At 47.3% G+C, this 22,266-nt stretch overlaps 3 protein-coding genes across 4 annotated transcripts in view; 1 reads left to right on the top strand and 2 right to left on the bottom strand.

Annotated features, from left to right (window-relative positions):
* The window catches only part of SYS1 (SYS1 golgi trafficking protein), a 51,318-nt gene that overhangs the window by 23,214 nt on the left and 5,838 nt on the right, over window positions 1–22,266 (bottom strand). The window contains exon 4 of one of the 2 annotated variants that reach the window (XM_075118799.1): window positions 4,232–4,349. The exons of the other annotated variant lie outside the window; for it this stretch is intronic. Coding sequence (XP_074974900.1) covers window position 4,349 — 1 coding nt within the window. The 3' untranslated portion in view covers window positions 4,232–4,348. Of the gene's footprint in view, window positions 1–4,231; window positions 4,350–22,266 lie in introns of those variants that run through there. 2 annotated transcript variants of the gene reach the window in all.
* Window positions 1–22,266, bottom strand: part of DBNDD2 (dysbindin domain containing 2) — a 56,774-nt gene that overhangs the window by 29,911 nt on the left and 4,597 nt on the right. The gene's annotated exons all lie outside the window — the stretch shown is intronic.
* LOC125622031 (neuritin-like) lies at window positions 4,715–17,832 on the top strand. The gene is made up of 3 exons (XM_048819581.2): window positions 4,715–5,077; window positions 8,084–8,231; window positions 16,627–17,832. Exons 1-3 carry the CDS (start codon window positions 5,032–5,034, stop codon window positions 16,850–16,852), a joined length of 420 nt encoding a protein of 139 aa, XP_048675538.1. The 5' UTR covers window positions 4,715–5,031; the 3' UTR covers window positions 16,853–17,832.

The following is a 22,266-nucleotide window of genomic DNA, read 5'->3' as shown; positions in this document are numbered from 1 at the left end:
TTGATGGCCCTGAGAAGCTGGAGATTGAATGAGGGACCTAACCTGGAAACATCTATGTAGCAGCAAAACAAGCGGCAGGGGGACTAGCATGCAGGGCCCCCTCTTCTATAGGTTCTTATACCCCACTCCTCACCACAGTATTGAAGCACCTAGAATTTTCACTCCCCCAGCCATGGTGCCAGAGGGATTTGAACCCAGCCATGCTAGCAATACAAGCAAGAGCCTGTGCCCCGAAGCCACTTTTAATACTTTCCTGTTTTCCTTCCATAGCTAGGCACTCTTGTCTCAGCCACTCAGCACAGACGGGGCAGGACAAATTGGGTTAATCCAGTGCAGAGCTTGTAGGTGTCTCCATGAATTCTTTGATGAGGTTATTCCCAATAACAGCAGTGCCTGATCCAGGTCACCAGTTGGTCCTATTCTTAACTGAGTATTCATTATATATGATAACTGCTTTCAACTTTTTGATAGCTGCTTTCAACTACCTGAAAGGGGTTCCAAAGAGGATGGATCTAGACTGTTCTCAGTGGTACCAGATGACAAAACAAAGAGTAATGGTCTCAAGTTGTGTGGGGGAGGTGTAGGTTGGATATTAGGAAAAACTTTTTCACTAGGAGGGTGGTGAAGCACTGGAATGGGTTACGTAGGGAGGTGGTGGAATCTCCTTCCTTAGAGGTTTTTAAGGTCAGGCTTGACAAATCCCTGGCTGGGATGATTTAGTTGGGGATTGGTCCTGCTCTGAGCAGGGGGTTGGACTAGATGACCTCCTGAAGTCCCTTCCAACCCTGATATTCTATGATTCTATGAACCGTACATACACAGGGCACTTTGCCAGTCTAGTAAAGACGATCCCTGCCGTGAAGGGCTCACATTCGAAGTCTGTTCTCCTTGATTGTGGGTAACACATCGCGCCTAACATAATACATTCCCTCCCCATGGAGGAGGTCACCACTCATTAACAGGACCTTCCCCCCTTTGATGAAGTCCCATCATTCCCATCGACACTAATAGGATTATGACGTATATAATTATCATCCACATTAGCTCAGTCCCAGCATGAAGCATGCAGATTCCAAGGCAGATAAACAGCTACCCTCTTGCTGTGGGTTGGTGTTTCAGCCTCGAGAAGCCCCAATCACTGCACTCGATGATACTTCTCTCTAGAGAAACAGCACTGATGTTTGTTTTCCTTTCAGGGCTTGCAGATGTTCTGAGCTGGGCAGAGACTGAAATGAGGTTTCAAGAGAAAGATCAGCTGAGTGATGCACTGATCCATAATTCTACAAATAAAGGGAATAATCTGCATCCTTCAGACACGAAATGTGTCTCTGGCATGTGTCAAAGTTGGAGCCGATTGGATTGAGTTTGCCAAAGGTGGCCAAAGCAGTAGTTTCCACCTCACTTGCATTCACAGCAATGCAGATCTCTGAAGAGTGGGCTGCAATGGACACTCTGGTTATTGAGGATACTTGCATGTGGACAAGGAATTTGATTTTGCCTCTTTTGTACAATCACTTGAACATCTACTCACTATAATAGGTCACTTTAATCCCCCAAAGTTGTAACTTTGTAACTCCACTAAAGTCAATGGCATTATTTCAGGGATGGATTTAGCTCATTATGCTACCTTTAAATGAAACCCAAAGAGGAGCTCAATAGTTTACCAGCAAATGAGTTCCTTCTCCTAAACGAACAGTCCTAGCAGAAGGTCATTTTTATGATCTCCATCCATGGAGGGTTCTTCTGTCTGGGTCAGGAGGAAGGGCATTTCCTGGGACATCCTTGGCCCAAAGAGCTTTCATTTTCCCTAATCCACAGATCCAGGAGGGAATAGAAAACGACACAATCCTGTGCCCATCTTCAACTTCCAGAAGGCCTTGACACTGGTCACAGGCAGGGTTAATGTGGTTATAGTAACAAGTGAAACATACAGCAATGTGATGTCACAGAGGCTGACCTGTGACACTCCCAGACCATGAAGTGATGTCATCAAAGTGGGCAGGAAAGAGCTCGTGTGGGCAAAGATTAGATTCTGCTCTCATTTCCACCAGTGTAACTGGAAAGTGACCCCCACTCACATCAATAGAGCCTAATGTAAGCAAGAGCAGATGCAAAAGCAGGCCCTAGATATGCAAAATGGTGTGTAATCCCCCAACACACGCAGGTTAGGGTGATGGAAACAACTGTGGGCAGGTTTAGCATGGGAAGATTTATTTCTGTGATAACAGCTAAGGCCTTGATCCTGCGAAGACTTTAAGCACATGTGCTTAACGTCATTTACTTCAATTAAGTTAATGGAACTACTTACAGTGCACAAAGTTAAGCATGTGCACAAGTTTTTTCAGGATTGGGACCTAACCCACAGGTCTCCAGGAAAAATCACCTAGACCCTGAGAGATCACTGAGTTATGAATATATGAATTATGAATCATTATGAATGATTGTGTATAAAACTTGGGGTGCTAAAGAATCATTTTTAACAAATAAATACATAAACAATTTGTTATTGTAGAGTTGCTTATAAGGGCTGGGCTGCACACACTGGTTTATTATTATTATTTGTTTGTTTGTTTGTATTGAGTTAGCTCCTGGGGACCCCAGCCATGGATCAGGGCCCCATTGTGCTAGGCGCTGTACAAAGAAGTGGTCCCTGCCCAAAGAGTTTAGAATCTAAGTTTAAGACAAGAGACAACAGGTGGATGTGATAAACAGGGTGAGCCCAAGGAAACAATGCAACAGTACTGGTCAGCATGATAAACAGTGGTCACAGCTGCCTAGCCCATGCTATTGGCATCAAGGGAAAGCAAAAGTTTGTTACCGTAGGTTGCTTATGAGTGCAGACCCACTTCCATTGTTTTTGTTTTACATAAACATTTGCAGAGGCTTTTAAAACAGTGACAATCTCCATAGAAAACGGGCACTTGCATTTCCTCAACTTTCTAATCTCTTTCAACATAAAACATATGAGAAGAGGCCAGCAGATGGCGCTAGGACTTTACATTGCAATTCAAATCAATTGGCGTGGTAAGTTACCCAAGCGTGGCCAAGCCCAAGGGAAAAAGACAAGCCACCTCAGGTGGAGGTTGGAGTGGGCACCGCCTGCGCAGGCTGGGTCACACAGTGTGTTTGGAGTTTGATCCTTGTGTCCATTGGTCATTCTAGATCAGGTGGCAGGTTATCAGCCCGGATGGTTTTTCTAGTAGGGTCTGACCTGAAGTTTGTTGAAGTCAGTAGACTCCCTTTGGATCGGGCCCTTAGTCTCCTATACCCCTTGCCACCTCCATGCTTCAATCACTGCTCCTCCCTCTAGCTCCCTTTCCTGCCTCTGGCTTTGCTGCCCTGTATACTTAACTGAGAACCTCACATGGCAGTTCCCTGCTGCTGCGGAGTGTTCGGATTTCTTCGGTTCATAATTATTACTGTTTCTATGTATTTGTATTGCAGTACAACCAAGGAGCTGCAAACATGGGCCAGAATCCCATTGTGCTTGGTGCTGTACAAGCACAGTACAAAAAGTCCATGCCCCAAAGAGCTTATAATATAAGACTAAAATGAGAGCCATCAGATGGATACAGACAGACAGGGCAGTACGGACAATGAGACCTACAATACTGGTCAGCATGGCAGGCAGTGGTCTCGGCACACCAGCACCCTAACTTTTGTCAAATATGTTGTATGCATCAGGGCAAATGAGAGTTTTAAGGAAAGATCTGAAGGAGGACAGAAGTGGTTTTGCACATGTTTACAGGGAGCTCCTCTTCTCCTTTCATACAACAGTTGGTGGCTCAAAAAATTCCTTCCACAGTCTGCATGAAGCCCCATGCGCCTACCTGTGAACGTGAGGGGAAGGGTGCAGGGAGGGAGAAGTAGGGTGGGTGTGGGTGACTGGGGTGTTTCTGTGTGTGCGGGTGCGTGTTTGGGAGTGTGTGTGCATGGTGAGATCTGTATGTTTGTAAGGGAGTGTTTGTGTGTGTTTGGGAGTGTGTGTGTGATGGGATCTGTATGTTTGTAAGGGAGTGTTTGCCTGTGTGAGAGAGAGAGAGATGGGATCTGTATGTTTGTAAGGGAGTGTCAGCGTGTGTATACATGGGGGGTGTTTGTGTGTGCCACCAGGTGTTTGTACACCAGGTTACACCTTACACCAGGTTTGTAAGGGTGTATACCCAAGTGCTAGGTAGCGTGACCACAGAAGACCCCTATATTCAATACCTTTCTCCTGAGTCTCTCCTCCGGACCATTCTTACGTGGCTCCCAGTGCTGATCTTTGGAGAAGTTTCCTGCTGCCCATGCTCTGGAAGCCAAAGTCCAACATGCCACCCGCTGGAGACGCCAGGAGGGGCCACATCAGTCTGGGCAGGGGCAGAAGAAAGGGTGAGGATTGTTAAGAACGCCCAAGGCTGGGAACTAATGCACTTTCCAGGGTCTTCTGATGCCAAGTCCCTCTCCACAGAACCTGCAAGAAGCCAGTTCCACCTGCGCTTCACCCGGGATCGATTTTGGGGGGCGTATGTGCGTGAGACTATTAATACCGCTCCCCAGTATTTCCTACACCCCCCGCTCCGTCCCTTGAGCTCAGCGCTCACACGGGCTCTGGCTATTCCTCTCCATCCGGAGACAGGTGTGGGGATGGCGGGGCTATGGGAGGGGCAGGCAGCTGGGGGAGGAGAAGGGGTTGGAGAAGGAGCTGAACTCTCCAGATGCCTGAGCCGCCCAGCTCTGCAGGATCAGGAAGAAGGGGGCTTCCCATGGCTAGGTGTTAAGGTGACTCCCCGCGGGGTACCCCAACCCCCTGGAAGCTGCCCTGGGGGGCGGGGGCATCACACTGCAGGGACCGAGCGGCCAGGGGGAGAACCCCCGGGGAAATGCAAAGGGCTTGAGAGGCGGCTGGAGCCGGGCGGGGCTCGGGGAAGCGGGAAGAGCGATCGCGGAGTCTTCAGGACCATGAACTGCCCTGGCAGCGGGGGGCTGCCGCTGACCCCGGGCACGGAGCCGCGCCGGAGCCCCTGAGGGGCGAGGCCGCCGGAGGAGGCGATGGGCCAGAGGCTGGGCACGGTGCTGCTGCTCCTCCTCACGCTAGGTAAGGAACGGGCAGCCCGGGTCGCCCAGGACACACGGGGGAGCCAGGGCAGGGACCGGGCCCCCAGCAATAGGGCAGGGTCCCGCTGGGGGGCAGCCGAGCCAGGGGCCGGCACCGCCCCGGCGGGGTGGCGCCCCCTGGCGCTGAGCTGCGGGGCTGCCCCGGCGCGCCCGGAGCCCGCAGGCGTCCCCAGCCCAGGCTGCCCTCGGGGGCGGCTTTTCCCTCGGCTTCCGCCTGGGAGGGTGGATAGGGGGGCGAGCGGCCCGCGAGTTACATCCATCGCCCAGACCCTGGCTGCAGCTTTCCCGAGCTCATCCTTGGATGTGACGGGCCAACCTCCGGGGGCAGCCGATGGCCCTTCCCATCTTAACCCCGAGCCCAGCCTGGGCAGGGGAGCAGAGGGGGCGGGAACCTCCCCCGGGCCCTTCCTGCTGGGGGAGTGAGTGGGTTGCAATTGCCGTGGAATGCGGAGCTGGCTGCATTTCAGCCGCTCTGAGCTGGGGCACAGAAGTCCCCTTTCCATGGGACTGGGCACGGAGGATGTCATTCCCCTCTGAGCCCGGCTGCTTGGTTAGCCAGGAATAGGATCTCCTCTCACGGGTCACAGAGGGAGGGGCACACAATAGAGACACAATAAACTAAGCATCTGTCACCAGAGCAGCCTCTTCGCTCCCATGAATCCTAGATTCCAAGGCCAGAAGGGACCATTGGGATCATTATCTGACCTCCTGTATAGCACAGACCAGAGAACTTCCCCTAAAGAGTTCCCAGAGCAGAGCTTTTAGGAAAACATCCAATCAATTAAACAATGGTCAGGAATGGAGAATTTACCACATACCTTGGTAAATGGTCCCAATGGTTAGTTACTCTCACTGTTAAAAGTGTGCCTTATTTCCTGTCTGAATTGGTCTAGCTACAACTTCCAGCCATTGGATCCTGTTAGACCTTTCTCTGCTAGACAGAAGAGCCTATTATTAAATATTTGTTCCTCATATTGGTACTTATAGACTAGACTAATTAAGTCACCCCTTAATCCTCAATTTGTTAACTTAACAAAAAGAATGGCAAAATAACCTCTGTACTCTTATGCATCTAAGGACTGCATTAGTCCTTTTGACCATGGTGTCACACTGGGAGCTCATATTCAGCTGATTATCCACCACAACCCCCCAAATATTTTTCAGTCACGACTTCCCAGGGTAGATTCCCTCATCCTATAAGTATGACCTACATTTTTTGTTCCTAGATGAATACCTTTACATTTAGCCATATTCACATGCATACTGTTTGCTTGCATCCATTTTACCAAGCGATCTTGGTTGCTCTGTATTAGAGAGCTGTCCTCTTTATTATTTACCACACTCCCAGTTATTGTGTTGTCTGCAAACTTTATCTCAGTACTCATCCATGAGAAACCTTCTTCCTGAAATCCTGGGCACAGAGGGCTTGGGAAATATCCCACAGGGATCAAAAAAAGGGGCAGTGCAGATTTGAATTCTTGGTCATTCTTCTTGCTATCCCCCCTTTGGGCAGAATGGGATTCACTGGGGGCTGGAATGGGAACAGATCCCCACTTTGTGTCATCACTGAGTCCACTGATTTTTAACAAGAAGAGACCCTGTTTACTAAGGGCTAAAAAGTGCATTTTTCCCTTCCCAGCAGAACAGAGAATGTTAATGATTCCTTTTTTTCATAATGACAGGTTTCAGAGGAACAGCCGTGTTAGTCTGTATTCGCAAAAAGAAAAGGAGTACTTGTGGCACCTTAGAGACTAACCAATTTATTTGAGCATGAGCTTTCGTGAGCTACAGCTCACTTCATCAGATGTTTACCGTGGAAACTGCAGCAGACTTTATATACACACAGAAATCATGAAACAATACCTCCTCCCACCCCACTGTCCTGCTGGTAATAGCTTATCTAAACCCCCCCCCCCCCCAGATGTTCTGGTTTAACTTGGATTTAAACCTGGAGAGTGGTCAGTTTAGATGAGCTATTACCAGCAGGAGAGTGAGTTTGTGTGTGTATGGGGGTGGGGGGGATGTGAGAAAACCTGGATCTATGCAGGAAATAGCCCTACTTGATTATGTAAAGAGTTGTCACTTTGGATGGGCTAGCACCAGCAGGAGAGTGAATTTGTGTGGGGGGGTGGAGGGTGAGAAAACCTGGATTTGTGCTGGAAATGGCCCACCTGTTGATCACTTTAGATAAGCTATTACCAGCAGGACAGTGGGGTGGGAGGAGGTATTGTTTCATGATTTCTGTGTGTATATAAAGTCTGCTGCAGTTTCCACGGTAAACATCTGATGAAGTGAGCTGTAGCTCACGAAAGCTCATGCTCAAATAAATTGGTTAGTCTCTAAGGTGCCACAAGTACTCCTTTTCTTTTTTTCATATTTATTCCAGGGATGGAACGATATCTGTGTAGGGGAGGGCACTCCCCCTAGCTCTTCCCACAAACCAAGCCCTGCCCACCTAAAGCACTAAAATGAAGTATTGCTGTAGCTTATGCCAAGCTTCCTAATATGATTCTCCCTCTTTTTTTTCCAGCTGTGATCAGCAGTGAAAGAGTTAACATTGCTATTTAAATCATCATTGTTAGGCTTCACTGCTAAAGTCCCATCACAATGAATATGAGCAGTTCCCCTTTTCATAGCTACTACTGCAGGCTGCCTGCAAACCCGGGCACATATCACTGCATTGTTTACACATGGTTCATGTGTTGAAACAAGTTTCTTTGCAGTGATGAGGGCTCGAGAGGCTTGTTTTATGCTGAGACTGTGAAGCACAAGATGGCAGCGCCCATGAAATAGCTGCCATAAGCTCGCCCAGTTTGCCCACTGGTTTATGCAGGCGTTTCCATGTATGTAGCCCTTCAGAGAACGTGGCCTCCTTTCCCACAGCCCATGCTAGCAGTTGTGGGGAAGTCTATGGGAGGTGACCTTACTGGGTTGACTCAGAGCTGGGTTGCTACACTGTTACATAAATCCCCTTTTTGGTTTATAGGGTATTTGGTCAGCTCACTGGCCACAGAAACTAAATGTGAAAACATTTACCAAGGCTTCTCCAACTGTGTCTTAAAACTGGGCAAAAACATGGCCAGCTACGAGGAGGACAACAGGGATAAGGTGCAGGGGCTGAACACTGTTTGCGGGTGAGTAGCAACCCCCCAGTTCTGGCCCTTCTTCCCTACAAACACATGGCAAATGCACACACTGCTGTGCTCACCCCAACCTCCTGAGATGCAGAACACACACCCAGGCAGACACACACCCTCACACATACAGTGTCACGCAGGTCGAGACAGCAGGGCACCACAGAGACTGCAGAGCAGGAAGTCTGCGAACCCTCCAAGGACTCACAATCAAAGCTGAGGACACAACTCATGGAGAGTAGTTTGGGGTATTATTATTATTGTGCATTTTTAGCGACAGAGTGGGGGTCCTCAGGATTTAGGTAATCCCTCCCTCTGGGTTACTCTGGGTGCTCTAACCTTACCTTCCACTCAGCCTCTCAGGCCCCCACTTGCCTCTGGCTGCTCTCTCTGACAAAAAAAAAAAAAAAAAAAGGTTTCTTTCAAATAGAAGCCCGGCTCTCCTCACCCTCCTGCTTCCCACCTCAGGCAGGAGCTGGGACAAAGGCTACAGTTTGCCAATCCCTGATCATGACTCTTTCCCTGTCCTCAGGAGATCAGTGGAGAAGAAGACTCCTGCACCCAGCTATGTAGGTGGAGATGGAGATAACTGCCCTTACTAAGCATGGCTCTAGCCTTTAGGGCTGCATGAGGCACATTCTCTTACCCACAGCAAGAAAGGTGTCAAGCAAATCCTGCCAGGCTAGACCATGCCAAGGACTAAGCACACAATAGCCGTTGGAGCCAGACTGCAAACTGCATTTAATCAGGTATCAGCAGCCTAAAAGCAAGCTGAACTCAAGGGTCCTTACTGCAGGCTCAGGGCCCCGTTCATTCCTGGTGAAAGTCCATTGATTTCAGGCCCCTCAATGAGCAGGTGAGCTTCACAGCTGAGTTTGAAAGGTGGAGGAGCCATTCAGTTACCAGGGGTGATAACCTAATCAGGACCAAGGGGAAAACAAGGAAGGGGGTAAAATAGTAAAGTTGCTGGAGTTCACCACAGAGCATGTTTGGGGAAAGGTCTGATTAAAAGAGAATGAGCTAAAGCAAGTGAGGGAAGGGAGACACAGGGAGGAAATGAAAAGTTGGCAGAGATAAATGAAGGTGGCTGAGGGTTCTGAGCAGCCCCAGCAATGAATCCACAGGAGTGGAAAGGCCACGGGGGGAATAAGGAGATGCAGAAAGCAATCAAGGGAAAGACAGATGCACTGGGGAGGTGTAAACCTTCGAGCCCAAGGAGGAGTGCTAAGAAGATTAGAGGAGTAAGAGCATCTGAACTAATAAGGAGTCAAAAGGGAAGGGGGAGGGGTGGAAATGACAGGCAGGATCCAAATGAAGGCATTTCTCTTACATCTCAGGGTTAGGGGTTAGTGAAAGGGACAAGTGGTGAGATTGATGGGGCTGCTGAAAATGGAAATGAATTCCTAGCCTTGCACGGGAACAGGAATGAGATGCAACAGGCAACTATTTGCCAGGGAAGAAAGATGCCGGGACTGAGCTGAGAAGCCCACCAGCCCAAGTGATTGGAAAGGAGAACACAACAGAATTCCAGCACCAGTGGAAATTCTTGCCAGCACTCTGCAGGATCCCCGACACTGAGTGCAGGATCCATTTGCCCCAGGTGGAGAGAAGCCAACCTCACTATTGCTGTGTGGAGCAAAGGGGGGCATTGCTTAGAAAGGGGTACAGATTGCTTCTCTCTTCTTCCTGTCACCTTCTACCCAGGGATCTGAGTGCTTCCCAAACATTGACCTTTTAGCTTCACACTCCACTCCATTTCCCCACGCAGAGAAGAGTCCCTATCCCCAGTTTACAGAAGGTATACCTGAAGCACAGAGGAGGGAGGTGATATGGCCATGGCCACAAGGCAAGTCAGCATCGGATTTAAGTAACAGGGGTTATGGATCATTTAAGCTAGCTCTAAGGGAAGTAATGCAATCCAGGAGCCGATATTTATGTATGTATCTCCAGCTTCATAGGGGGTGAGGTCTCTGTTTAGCTGACACCATTGAGTTCACAAGGTCTTTTTCTGGGATAGGACTGCTGCCTTATAACCAACGTAACAATGGACATAGTAATGGGGAAGGGGAGGTGGAAGCTGTGCAGGGGGGTGGATTAGGGTGAACACAGCTTCCTCTAGGCTAAAATTAGAGGGGGAGCTCCCCCACTTGTTCCTGGATTGAGTGAGCAGTGCACCCCCACAAACCCCATGCTCTTTGGCTAGTCAGTGAGAGCTGTGCCCTCCTGTTTCTATTGGCTTTAACCACTTCATTGGAATGTCCTGAAATCTAACATTGGGCCTCCCAATGGATTAGAAAGGAGGAAAGACCTTTGTTAAACACTCTTACTTTACTGGGTTGGTTCAGGGAACAGACTGGTGTTCCAGAGAGTAGGTACCCTGGAGGAAAAGCTGCCTTTCTATTTTCTTAGGGGATCTTTGGAGTAACCCTTCCTCCAGCCCCAGCTGTACACAATAATATAACCTGATCCAGCCACCAGGTGTGAAGTAAACACTCCCCCACTCCCAGGTGTATGCTGTAGTGTAAAGCTGACCTATGTGCTCTTGTTTTCTGACATATCTTCCCCATCACCATTGCACACATGAACTTTCCCAGGTCTGTAGCGTGAACCAAATCTGAAATTCATAGATTAGTAGCGCTGCACGGGTTTAGCTACATTAATTTTAAATTGATCTACTTAAACTAGTGCAGAGCTTTAACGTAGACAAACGCTAACCAGTTTAATCCAAGTGGGTTTTAGCTTGTGTGGCATTAAGCTATACCAATTTAGGCAAGGGTTAAACTGTTTCAAGTGTATGTACATTTGAGGTTTGTGCCAGTTTTACTAGACTGATTTTAAATCAATCTAGTTGAACCAGTGCATCTTTTCTAATGTAGACCAGCTCTGAGGAGGAGAAATATTAGGCCCAAGCCAGTAAAGCCAGTAAATTCACAAATCAGAATTTCCATGCCATGGAAAATTCCAATATTTTCACACATGCTTTTGTGTTGAACTGGTGCATCATGGGTGAGGCTATGTTTTAGTCACAGGTATTTTTAATAAAAGTCATGGACAGGTCACAGTCAGTAAACATAAATTCACAGCCCGTGACCTCTCCATGACTTATACTATATACCCCTAACTAAAACTTGGGCTGTGGGGCCACAGTGCTCTGGGGGAGCATTCCGGGGGTGCCACATGTAATCAGGGGGTGGCCAGGACCCCTGCTGGTGCTCGGGGTGGTGGGCAGCGGCGCGTGGCCCAGGACCTCTGCTGGTGCGGGGAGGGGAGGGTTGGTGGGGCTCACAGGCTCCCTACCTGCCTGCATGTGTCCTAGCAGCTCCTAGAGGTAGGGGCGGACAGGGGGGCTCTGCCTGCTGCTCCCGCTACAAGTGCCAGCTGAGCAGCTCCCATTGGCCGTGAACTGCAGCCAATGGGAGCTTCGGGGGCGGTGCCCCGGGCAGCACAGAGCCCCTTGGCCTAGGAGCTACAGGGACATGCTGATGGGAGCCGGGGACCCCCTCCAGGTAAGTGACGCCGTGCACCCCAACCCCCTGCCCCAGCCCTGAGCCCCCTCCCCCACACCCAGACTGCTGCTGATGGCCCAGGGGCTGAGCTGCTGGGCAGCCCCTGAGCCAGCACCAGCTGCTGCAGAAGTCATGGAGGTCACGGAGAGTAACGGAGTCCATGATTTCCATGACAGACACGCAGCCTTAACCATAGGAGATCTTGTCCAGCCAGGGAGCCCAGCCCATAGAGAAGAAAAGGGGCATGGAGCACCTGAACTGCAACTCCCATGACGTACCACAGCAACTCAAACAGACACAGATTAATGTCAAACTGAATGAAATGTTTCAATTTGTTTTGACAAAACAAAATGGTTTGTGCTGGGTCCATCTGGCATTAAACAAACTATTTAATTTTGAAAACATAAAATTTTGTACATTTTCCATTTTAAAAATGTCTTAATGGCGAATCCCATGTACAAATTAGAACTTCCAGCAAGGTTAGAAGGAAAAGCCTCCTGGACTGATAATGCTGGGCAGAGATTCTGGTTTGAATTGGGAATGGAAGACAAATGGCATCTTCACTAGCAGTAGAAAATAGCCAGGTTCCTTTAAAGGGGCTTTCAGAGGAGTCCATGTGTCATGCTGTGAATTGTAGCCTGTATTTCTTCCTGGCAGCACACAACAGCATATCATACCACTGACCTTTTTGTGGATGCAAACAATTGCCTGTATTTGACTGTTTTGCTGAACAGCTTTTCAGTGTTTTTAAAAAACAAAGTTTGTTTGTTTCATTTCTAAAGAAACAACTGATTTTTGCTCCAATTTGCAATAAAGCCTGATTTTCTAGGAAGTTACAGGGCACAGGGCTGAAAACAAATACAGAAAATCAGTAAAACACTGGAACTGCGGACAGTGCTATGTAGCAGCGGAATCCTGACCACACTACCAGGGGTTCTTGCGTAGGTCCTGGTGAATGGACAACCTGCAAGACAACCGGTGCTATTGTGATTGAAGGAAAAAAGTAATGATCCCCTTTCCTTTCAAGGACTATCCTGGGCAGTTATTGGCCTTTAACCCTTAACTCTCCCTATGCCATCTACAATTCCGCTGATGGAGGGTGGTTTTCTCAAGCCCCTCCTGTGCCATGTTCTCTCCAGGAGTGAAGTACACAGGTCAGTGACAGATATGGAGATCAGAATAATTGATGCCTTGGAAGGCAGCCTAGTATGAAATCAGCAGCATTTGTTTTTCAGTTCTGCTTGTGCAGTATTTCCCCAGAGTCCAACACTGACAAGTCATTTGATCATAGCCTGTCTGGCTGAACAGATGGAGGCTGTGAAGAGTGAAGCATTGTGGGAATTGTGATCACCCAGCTGAAAGTAGAACCATGACTAAAAGTTGACATTCTCTCTCCCCTGCCCCACTTAATCTTTTGCCTGAAGAGAGAGAACATTTTTAACCCCTACCTGACCAAGCTGTGTTTCCCTGTTCAGCTGCTGCAGGGTACTGAGTGAAGCACTCTAATGAACACAAGAACTTGCCTTGGTTGGCACCAATGTTTCTGATTATGATCTCAGGACATTTATTCTGCCACACTGGCTCTATTTAATGAACTCTATGCAGCTGGTGTTCTGACATAAATCCTATTAAAAAAGTAAAGCACTAATGTCCATACTTCAAGAAGAAATAGTGTCATCTCCAGGAAAGGAAGGTTTGGACAAAAGTAAAAAGATGTCTTCCCATGCTTGGGGGGCTGACCCCAGCCAAATAGTCTGCTCAATCTCCCAGATTGACATGGGACATCTAGATGTGTGCATCAAATCCCTCCTTGAAGAATATGGCCAGCAAACCCAGTAACATGACAGAGGAAAATTCACCGTCAGTCTAATAGCTCGAGAGACTGTGGATGTACCTATTTACCTTCAGTGACAGAATAGATCCCCTGTACTGGCCAGCGAGGCTCTCTGCACAGAGGGTTTTCTTAGGGGGGCATTCCCCTACTCCTTTATGTTGTCCAAGAGGCATAAAGGAGCCATAATGTAACTGAGAATTGGGCCCCATGTGTTATGAAAAATTCTCTTCACCTCTTCGACAGATAGGGTTGCCAACCCTCCAGGTTTGGTTGGGTGTCTCCTGGAATTGGGCTTGATCTCCCGGAGGCTACTGAAGCCAATCTGGGAGAGTTTAGGCTGATAAAAGTCCAGCAGTGCAGTGGGGCGAAGGCAGGCTCCCTACCTGCCCTGGCTCCGGGCCACTCCCAGAAACGGCCAGCATGTTTGGCAGCAGCTCCTAGGCGGAGGCGTGGCCAGAGGGTCTCCATGCGCTGCATCCGCCCCGAGCGCTGACTCTGCAGCTCCCATTGGCCGTGAACGGGGACCACGGCCAATGGGAGCTGCAGGGGCGGTGCCTGCAGTCAGGGGCAGTGTGCACCGCGCAGAGCTGCCTGGCTGCCCCTGAGTCTAGGAGCTGCTGCTGGACATGCTGCCACTTCCGGGAGCCACCCAAGGTAAGCACCACCTGGCCGGAACCTGCACCCCAACCCCCTGCCCCAGCCCACACACAAACTCCCTCCCAGAGTCCGCACCCTGAACCCCCTTCCGCACGCTAACCCCCTGCCCCCAAACTCCCTCCTAGAGCCCGCACCTCTGCCCACACTCCAACCCCCTGCCCCAGCCTTGAGTGCCCTCCTGCACCCAAACTCCCTCCCAGAGGCTGCATCCCTCACCCCCTCCCGCACCTCAACCCCCTGCCCCAGGCTCAACCCGGAGCCCCCTCCTGCACCCCAACCCCCTGCCCCAGCCCAGTGAAAGTGAGTGAGGGTGACGGAAAGTGAGCAATGGAGGGAGTGGGGCTGGGCCTTGTAGAAGGGGCGGGGCATTTGGGCAGGGCAGGGGGTAGGGCAAGGGTGTTTGGGTTTGTGCGAATAGACAGTTGGCAACCCTATCTACAAATGACACTGTCACAGTTACAGGGCGAGATGCACTTTGGACCCCTTTTAGTTCCTCTTGAGGGCACCCTTCAGATGATAGGCTTGGCTTCCTGCACCTCTTTCAAAGGGTGGAACCCCAAAGTCCAGCCATTCTTGGGCTGGATCTCCTGGTGGGAGCCCCCAGTTTCCCAACTGTATTGACATGTCAGTTATATCTGGGCCCTGTAAACCCTTTTCCTCCAGAGGCCAGTAACAGCAGCCAATTAAAGTGACTCAAAACCAGCTTCTTCAAAACAGCATTATGCATTCACCAAAGGCACACAGTATGCAGAAAGAAGGGGTAAAACAACAAAAGGCCCATATGGGTCTTAACTAACCTTCCCTCTTTCCTTTCCAGTGTTGGGTAAGTTTCACTCAGCCCAGACTTCCCTACTCCAGCACTGGGAGCGACAGACAGCCCCTGGGCATCCTCTGTCTCTCCCTGTCAGAGATTCCTCCCCAGCCACTGCTGCCTGCTCACCCCTCCTTCCTCCCTAGGCCAGGGTCTTTAAGGCTTTAGAACCCCCTTTGATTCTAGGTTCCGGCATAGGAAGAATAAACCTTGCTGGTCTAGTTGGAGCCAGGAAGAGGCATTCTCCAATACATTCTCCATAGTTTTATCCAGGACCCTTGGTATTCTCTCTAGCGTATCTTATTTTTGTCATTGTTTAATTTCCTGTTTCTTCCCCTCACCCCACACCTCATTAACAGCCTCCTTTGATTTAACTCCTTTCACTCAGGCACGATATCAAGCAAATAAACCGAGGCACATAAAAAAAATACTATGGACTCGTCTTTCATTCTGTATAGACACCAGATTAGAGAACGGAAAGTTTTCAGGAGCCAGTGTCCTTACCCCCAGTCTGTGATTACATTGTGCCCATCATTCAGCTTGGACAAAGAAGAGCAATGAAGTCAGTCAAACATTTACTCTTAATCTGTTTCACTTTCAGGGACTCAGAGTTGGAATTCCAAGCACTGAAGGGGGACATCAGTTTATGAAAAACAATGGATTTTATTGGCTTTCAAAAAAATCATAGAAACAATTCAACAAGTTTGGGGTTTTAGTTTTTAGCAAATGAGCTCTGAGAGACCCACAAAGGGGGATTAATGATGCCAGAGCAGGGAGGTAGAAAACTAAACTTCCTGTAAGAAGAGTAGGACAATGGAACAGACTGCCTAAGGAGGTTGTGGAAGCTCCTTCATTGGAGGTTTTCAAAAGGAGACTGGGTCACCATCTATCTTGGATGGTTCAAATCCAACTAATCCTGCATTTTGGCAGGGGGTTGGACTAGATCACCCTTGCGGTCCCTCCTAACCCTATGATTCCACTAACAAAAACCACCACTGGGTCAGTCTCCCTCAGATTTACCAGTGCATCTGGCTTCTGCTCTCTTTAGGGCTTTGATCTTGATATTCTCTCAGTGCAGGTAGAGCCATAAGCCTGTGCAGAATCCAACTGAACTCAAGGAGGTATAAGAGTAACAGCCGTGTTAGTCTGTATTCGCAAAAAGAAAAGGAGTACTTGTGGCACCTTAGAGACTAACCAATTTATTTGAGCATGAGCTTTCGTGAGCTCATTGCATCCGATGAAGTGAGCTGTAGCTCACGAAAGCTCATGCTCAAATAAATTGGTTAGTCTCTAAGGTGCCACAAGTACTCCTTTTCTTCAAGGAGGTATAGGAGTTCTCACTGGAGGAGCTCATTGCAGGATTGGGGCCTTAAACTGTAAGCAATTCAGGACTAAGACTTTCTGTATCTTGAGGCATTATACAATGCTGAACACATAGACATCACATGCCAAACAAGTGCACCAAATGTAAATGTTGGGGCCAATTGAATTGAGAGTTTCTAGTGGGGAGAAAGGTTTTGTCTTGGGTCTTTCTGGTCTGTAGTGTTTTAAATGAACTAACAGCTTCCTTTCTTCCTTCGGCTACAGGTATTGGGATGAATTTCACATGTGCACCATGATTGCTCTTTGGGAATGCCAGAAGGAGGCAGCCAGTATCTGGGAGACTTTGAAAAGGGAATCTAGAAAAATCAAATTCCAAGGCAGCTTGTTTGATCTCTGCAGTCCCAATAGCTCCCAGAGCTTCAGTTTGACAAATGTTTCAAATTTTATTGTCTTAAGCATCTCTCTGATGGTCACTTGGTTTAATTTGTAAATGGAGCAGCTCTGAAAGTATTGGAATGAAGAGGTATTATCAGTGTCATAAGTGTAGTTATGATCAGAAATGTAGTATTTCCAAACCTTTGAGAAATACTGTGTATGGCGTTTGATGGACACTTAATTTTATTATTCCAGATCTGTGAGCTTCAGAAGAGCTTGGCAGCATCGCCTTGGTTGCACTGTCTCTAAGTAACTTACATGATTAATCATAAATTCAGCACTTGCTATAACTTGACATTGTTCAACTGGAAGTGCACCCACAGCTCCAAAAGATGGTGCAGAGTGCTGGAGGCTGTAGCCGGAGGGCCAAAGGACTGTGGAGAAATTCAGGATTAGTGCTAAATACTAGATTCTTTTGCAATCTTTTCTATCTATAGTCACTGGAAGCGAATCTGTTTATTCAGCTGCCTGTTTCTGCCAGATAAATTCTTGATGTTTTTTCATCAAGATGGGCGGGAGGAAGCAATTGTTGGTGGTGTTTTTGAAATGCAGGAAGAACGTACTGAGCCCGTCAAAGACAGGAAGGATTCCTTGTCATGTTGGTAGTAGAATCCTCCCCTGGGAGGATGGTGAAGCCTCCCCTTGCAGAACAATCTCGGATGGGTCTGTTTCTTGTGAGATGCACCTGGCTACCTGAGTGACTCTTGCGGTATGTGTAAATCCCTTTCATAAGGAAACAAGAGGGAAAAACGTAATGGGGAAAAGGGGCAGGGTTGGGCTAGTGGCAAAGTAAAGATTTCTAATAACTCTTTTGCTTTAAAAGTATCCCAGGAGGCACTGTGAGCAGCACTGTGACTGACTGTGTAATTCAAGAATATCAAATAATATCTATTGTATAACCTAAACCTGTCAAATTGGAAATCATTTGTCCTGCTTTCTTGGTCTATAGCACAGTCGCTCCCTGTCTCTTCTTGCGCAGCCCAGACAATTGTTCATGTCACGGCTTCAACACTGCCATTAAATATATTTTCAATACTAGGAGACTCTTGCAAGTGATTTCAGGATATGTTGAAAAACTCAACTGTATTATCTGGCAGTTGAAAGCAGGGCACTAAGAACTATCTCCTGGGCCCTAGAGGCCCCACCTGGGCAAACAAGGGGGTCAAAGACAATAATGTGCATCAATGCAGGCCTGCTCTTCCACACCTATTATAGCATTTCAAAGAGAACAGGAATTTCCAGAATGGATCAAACCCAAGGTCCATCTAGTCCGGTAACCTATCCCTTGACAGTACCAAATGCTTCAGAGGAAGGTACAAGAAATCTGCAGTAGGCAGATGTGGGATAATCTGTGCCCATTGAAGGTCTCAGCTTGATCCCTAATAGTTGGAGATTGGTTCAAGGCCTCAGCATATTGTTTTATATCCTTTCCAAAACGTTTGTTAGCTTTAAGTATAACAACTAGGGATGCTCTTGTCATTGATATTACTCCAATCTGTTTCTGAATCTTGCGATTTACTTGGTCTCACCAACTTCCTGTGGCAATGAGTTCCACAGTTTAATTATGCGCTGGGTAAAAAGGTCTTTCCTTTGATCAGTTTTTCATTTTGCATCATTTAATGGTATTGAAGGTCCCCTTGTTTTTGTATTACGAGACAGGGAGAACAGAAGCTCCTGCTCTACTTTCTCTGTAGCGTTAATTGTATATACTTTTATTATGACACTCATGACCATTGAGCAGGGCACTCATTCCATTTTGAATAGAGGGAAGCAGCAGCTCGCATTGTACAGTATGGATGAGCTGCACAGCTCTGAGGATTCCCATTACCACAGTAGGGAAGAAATTGTTAGTTATCCTAAATGAGAAGCCTGTGTTTATGGTTAGTCTCTTTCACATCCACAGATTGGTTCAAACCAGCAAGTATGAATTAGAAACAATAGGTATAAAGATTCTAACAACATTTGCAAATCTGGGAACATGTTTTAGAGTATGAACAATGACTTTAGTGGGCCAGTAAGCGAGGCACTGCTGGCCCTTGGGATTTAGCCAAGTATATTACAGGCATGTACGCAAGCTTCTCCTTCAGCAAGGAACATCTTTTGGTCTTTCTGCTGATACTGCAGACAAGAGGTCCATTAGTGCCACCCTTGACAAGTCAAGTTCCTTCCTGTGTAACTTCTTGCACTCTGCCAGCTGCCAGAGTTACTATTTACCACCCTGCTCACCACAGCACTGCTAAGCAACCCTGCTCTCATTTTCAGCAGGGAGGGAGTCCTCTACAAAATTAATGAAGTGGCAGCTCCCAAGAAATCTTAAACAGCTCAGGGGAGGAGAAGCAGGTATTTAAACTCCGCTTCCAAGTGGGGCATTCAGAGATTTTGCTGATGAGGAAGACATTAATAACACACTCTTAATGATGGCATATGGATTTCAGGGAGACAAACATCTCTGGCATTGGGCACAATGGTAGCTGGCAGGTGAAGCGGTTAACAAGGATCATTGTAGGATTTAGATGAACTAATCTCAACTCTATATTCAGCTTGGTTCTACTTTCTGCTCTGATACAAAATACAGTACAGGCTGTAGTTTCATTCCATTCTCTCCCCTCCCCACTATCAGTGTCCCTGCCTATTCCCTACACATTCTCCTGTGGGGGAAAGCTGGAGTAGCTGGACACTGCCAATGGCCAAGGCAGAGACTGCTTTGTGGCCACACCTATTTAATTCTGCTTTAAAGAAAGCAATAGTATGGTTTAGAGTAGATAATTATCTAATGCTTTAACAGGCTTCCTCTTCTTAGCTGCTTTAACAGATCGGTATCTTTCCAAGTGTTAAACTTTCAAGCTTTTAAACAGTTCTAGAAGACAGAATGATGTCTTAACAATAAGTACTCTCTGCAAAGCCTCCTTCCTGCCAAACCTTACAGAGCCTGGATTAAAATATCCAGTTTGCTGACACTACTGCAACCCCCAGAAAGGGAGCAGGTGTTGGAGAAAATCTCCCTGGGAGCAAAACCCCTCAGCTCCAATGTACAAAAGAAAAGGTTCATTAAGAAATAGACCATCTGCCATTGCTCTGGTGTGGAGTTGTAAAAGTTCCAAAGCCAAAGAACTGCTGAGAATTCATCAACTATGTGTAAGTGAAAATTAGGCTTTAGGACATGGGAGTGGAGGGTCTCAGCGTTTCCAACTCAATTTTTGATTTAAAAAGACTCTGCTCCCCTCAACCAAGGACAGATAGGCACTGAATTTTCCTATAAAAGGCACTGACATATAGTATAAATTCAAGTGCTCAGAGGCAAAGAATCCAGACCTGTCAACAAACATATTTCAAATCCCACTTTACAGCATTTCATACCAATGCAGCATGGTCTAGTCCAGCAGTTCTCAAACTTCATTGCACTGCAACCCCCTTCTGACAACAAAAATTACCCCATGACACCCCCCTCTTGGGGGGCGGGGTAAGAGGAAGGCAAAGCCGAAGCCCCACTGCCCTGAGCTGAAGCCCTCAAGTTTTGGCTTCTGGGGCCCGGGCTTCAGCTTTAATCCCGGGCCCCAGCAAGTCTAATGCTGGCCCTAGTAATCCTATTAAAATGGGTTCCCGGACCACTTTGGAGTCCCAACCCACAATTTGAGAATTGCTGGTCTAGACCATAAAGAGATAAGTGGTACTGTTTCCAGATAAGAACGAGAATGGGAAACATAACAGTAACACTTAGATCAGGAGGTCTCACAAATATGTATCTGTAGCCAGCAGCTCTTTCCTCTTTAATGAGTGGGACTACTGCAGCCCTCCATTGCTTCTCCCTTATATCTATTCTAGTCAAGGAGACTCTGATATTTTCCTCAAGAAGATCGACTGTTAAAAATGTGATTGAGAGCCATTGTGAAGTCACTCTCCTGGCAGCATGTTACCGACCCACTAATCAAACCTACAAGACCCTGCAGTTCTTTGTGCATATGGGACTCAGCCTTCCCTCATACTAGTACTGACAGAAAGGAGACATTAAGGTTGAATATCACAAACAGCCTTCCATCTAGAGGCTCACTTGGATGTGGACTATCCCAAATTACCAATATTCTAAGAGTGGAAAGATCGTTTATTCATCCTAGATCTGAACTAATAACTATGGTTTAATGAGATTACTACTGAAGTTGGGGTCACATATACGCAGCAGGCTCTTCACAAACTGTATGGGATAATGTACACTGGAGAAAATTGTAACAGATCATTCTGGTTACGTGCTTCAGCCCTGAAACCACTACGAATGGGATTAGAATTGTTCTGAACATATGCCAGGTCAGCTGAGCCTGCAGTGATGGTGTTTAATAAGGCTACAGCAAAGATTCCCAAACTGTGGTCCGTTCAGCAGTTGCTGGTGGTCTTCGGAGCGAATGGTCACATAGTGCTAGCATTTCTTATTTTCAGCTGCTAAACTGCAATAGGAGATATTTTTAGCTATTACATATTGTACTGATATTAGTTTTCCCTATAAGCAAGTATAGTATTATGATGTCATCATATTCAGAGGGGAAATTCATCCTACTGTGAATGAGAAGGGAGGTGGCTGGGAGATAGTCTCTCTTCATATGTTATCTATACTAAAAAGTTTGACAACCCAAGGCTACAGCATTGTCTGTTCCAATCTGCGTCTGGGCACTTTCCTCTCCTAGAAAGGAAGGTAACAGTGCCACCTCCTGGAAGAAATGGTAATTCACACCCAGGATTGAACATGCCTAAAGGAACAGATATCCCTAAACAGACCCGGAAGGAGTAGCATTTTGGCCTAGGTAAAACAGGATAAGGGGGATTAAGGCTGGTTGGCTACCGCAGTGTTGCACTCTAAACAGCAGGAAAAGGCCTTCTAAAGAGCTCTTTGCTCTATTTAGGAAAAAACTGCCTAAACTATTTCCTCGGGAAAGACTGCTGTACCACAATTGTTTTGCATATTCCCTTCCTCCTTTCTTTCCTAGGATCATTTAATGGAAACAGATTCTTGGTTTCCTAAATCAGAATGGAGTTATTTGGAAAGGCTTGTAATGCAAATAGAAGATTCTGACTTTACTGGAGCAGCAGGGAGCAGCTGAACTCTGAGGAAACTGGGACCCAGTCATCGTACAAATGCTTCCCCTCCCTATGCCCCCAAAGTATTAAGGAGAAAAATACAAATTAGCAGAATTGTGCTTAAACAGAAACAGTTTGTGTTCTCCAGACAGCACTCAATCAAGGTCAAATAGGATAAGCTCAAGTCTCACATTGTCCCTACTCACACAGGACAGATGAAAATCAAGAGACAGCAGCCCAAAGAATGCCATGATGCTCTGCTCATGAAAACAGCAGCATTCTGTTCACTGATAGTACAGAGAGATTCTCTCCGCTCCGTAATATCTCAGGAGAGTTTCAAACAAATATTTTACCCTGGATGAAAACACTATATATGAATATATGAGATGAACAGTTGAAATTTGG

The sequence above is a fragment of the Caretta caretta genome, chromosome 13 (genome assembly GCF_965140235.1).
Source record: "Caretta caretta isolate rCarCar2 chromosome 13, rCarCar1.hap1, whole genome shotgun sequence".
In the NCBI taxonomy this organism is placed as follows: Eukaryota; Metazoa; Chordata; order Testudines; family Cheloniidae; genus Caretta; species Caretta caretta.
Note: the sequence above shows the minus strand (reverse complement) of the source record. Positions and strands in the feature narration are given on the sequence as shown.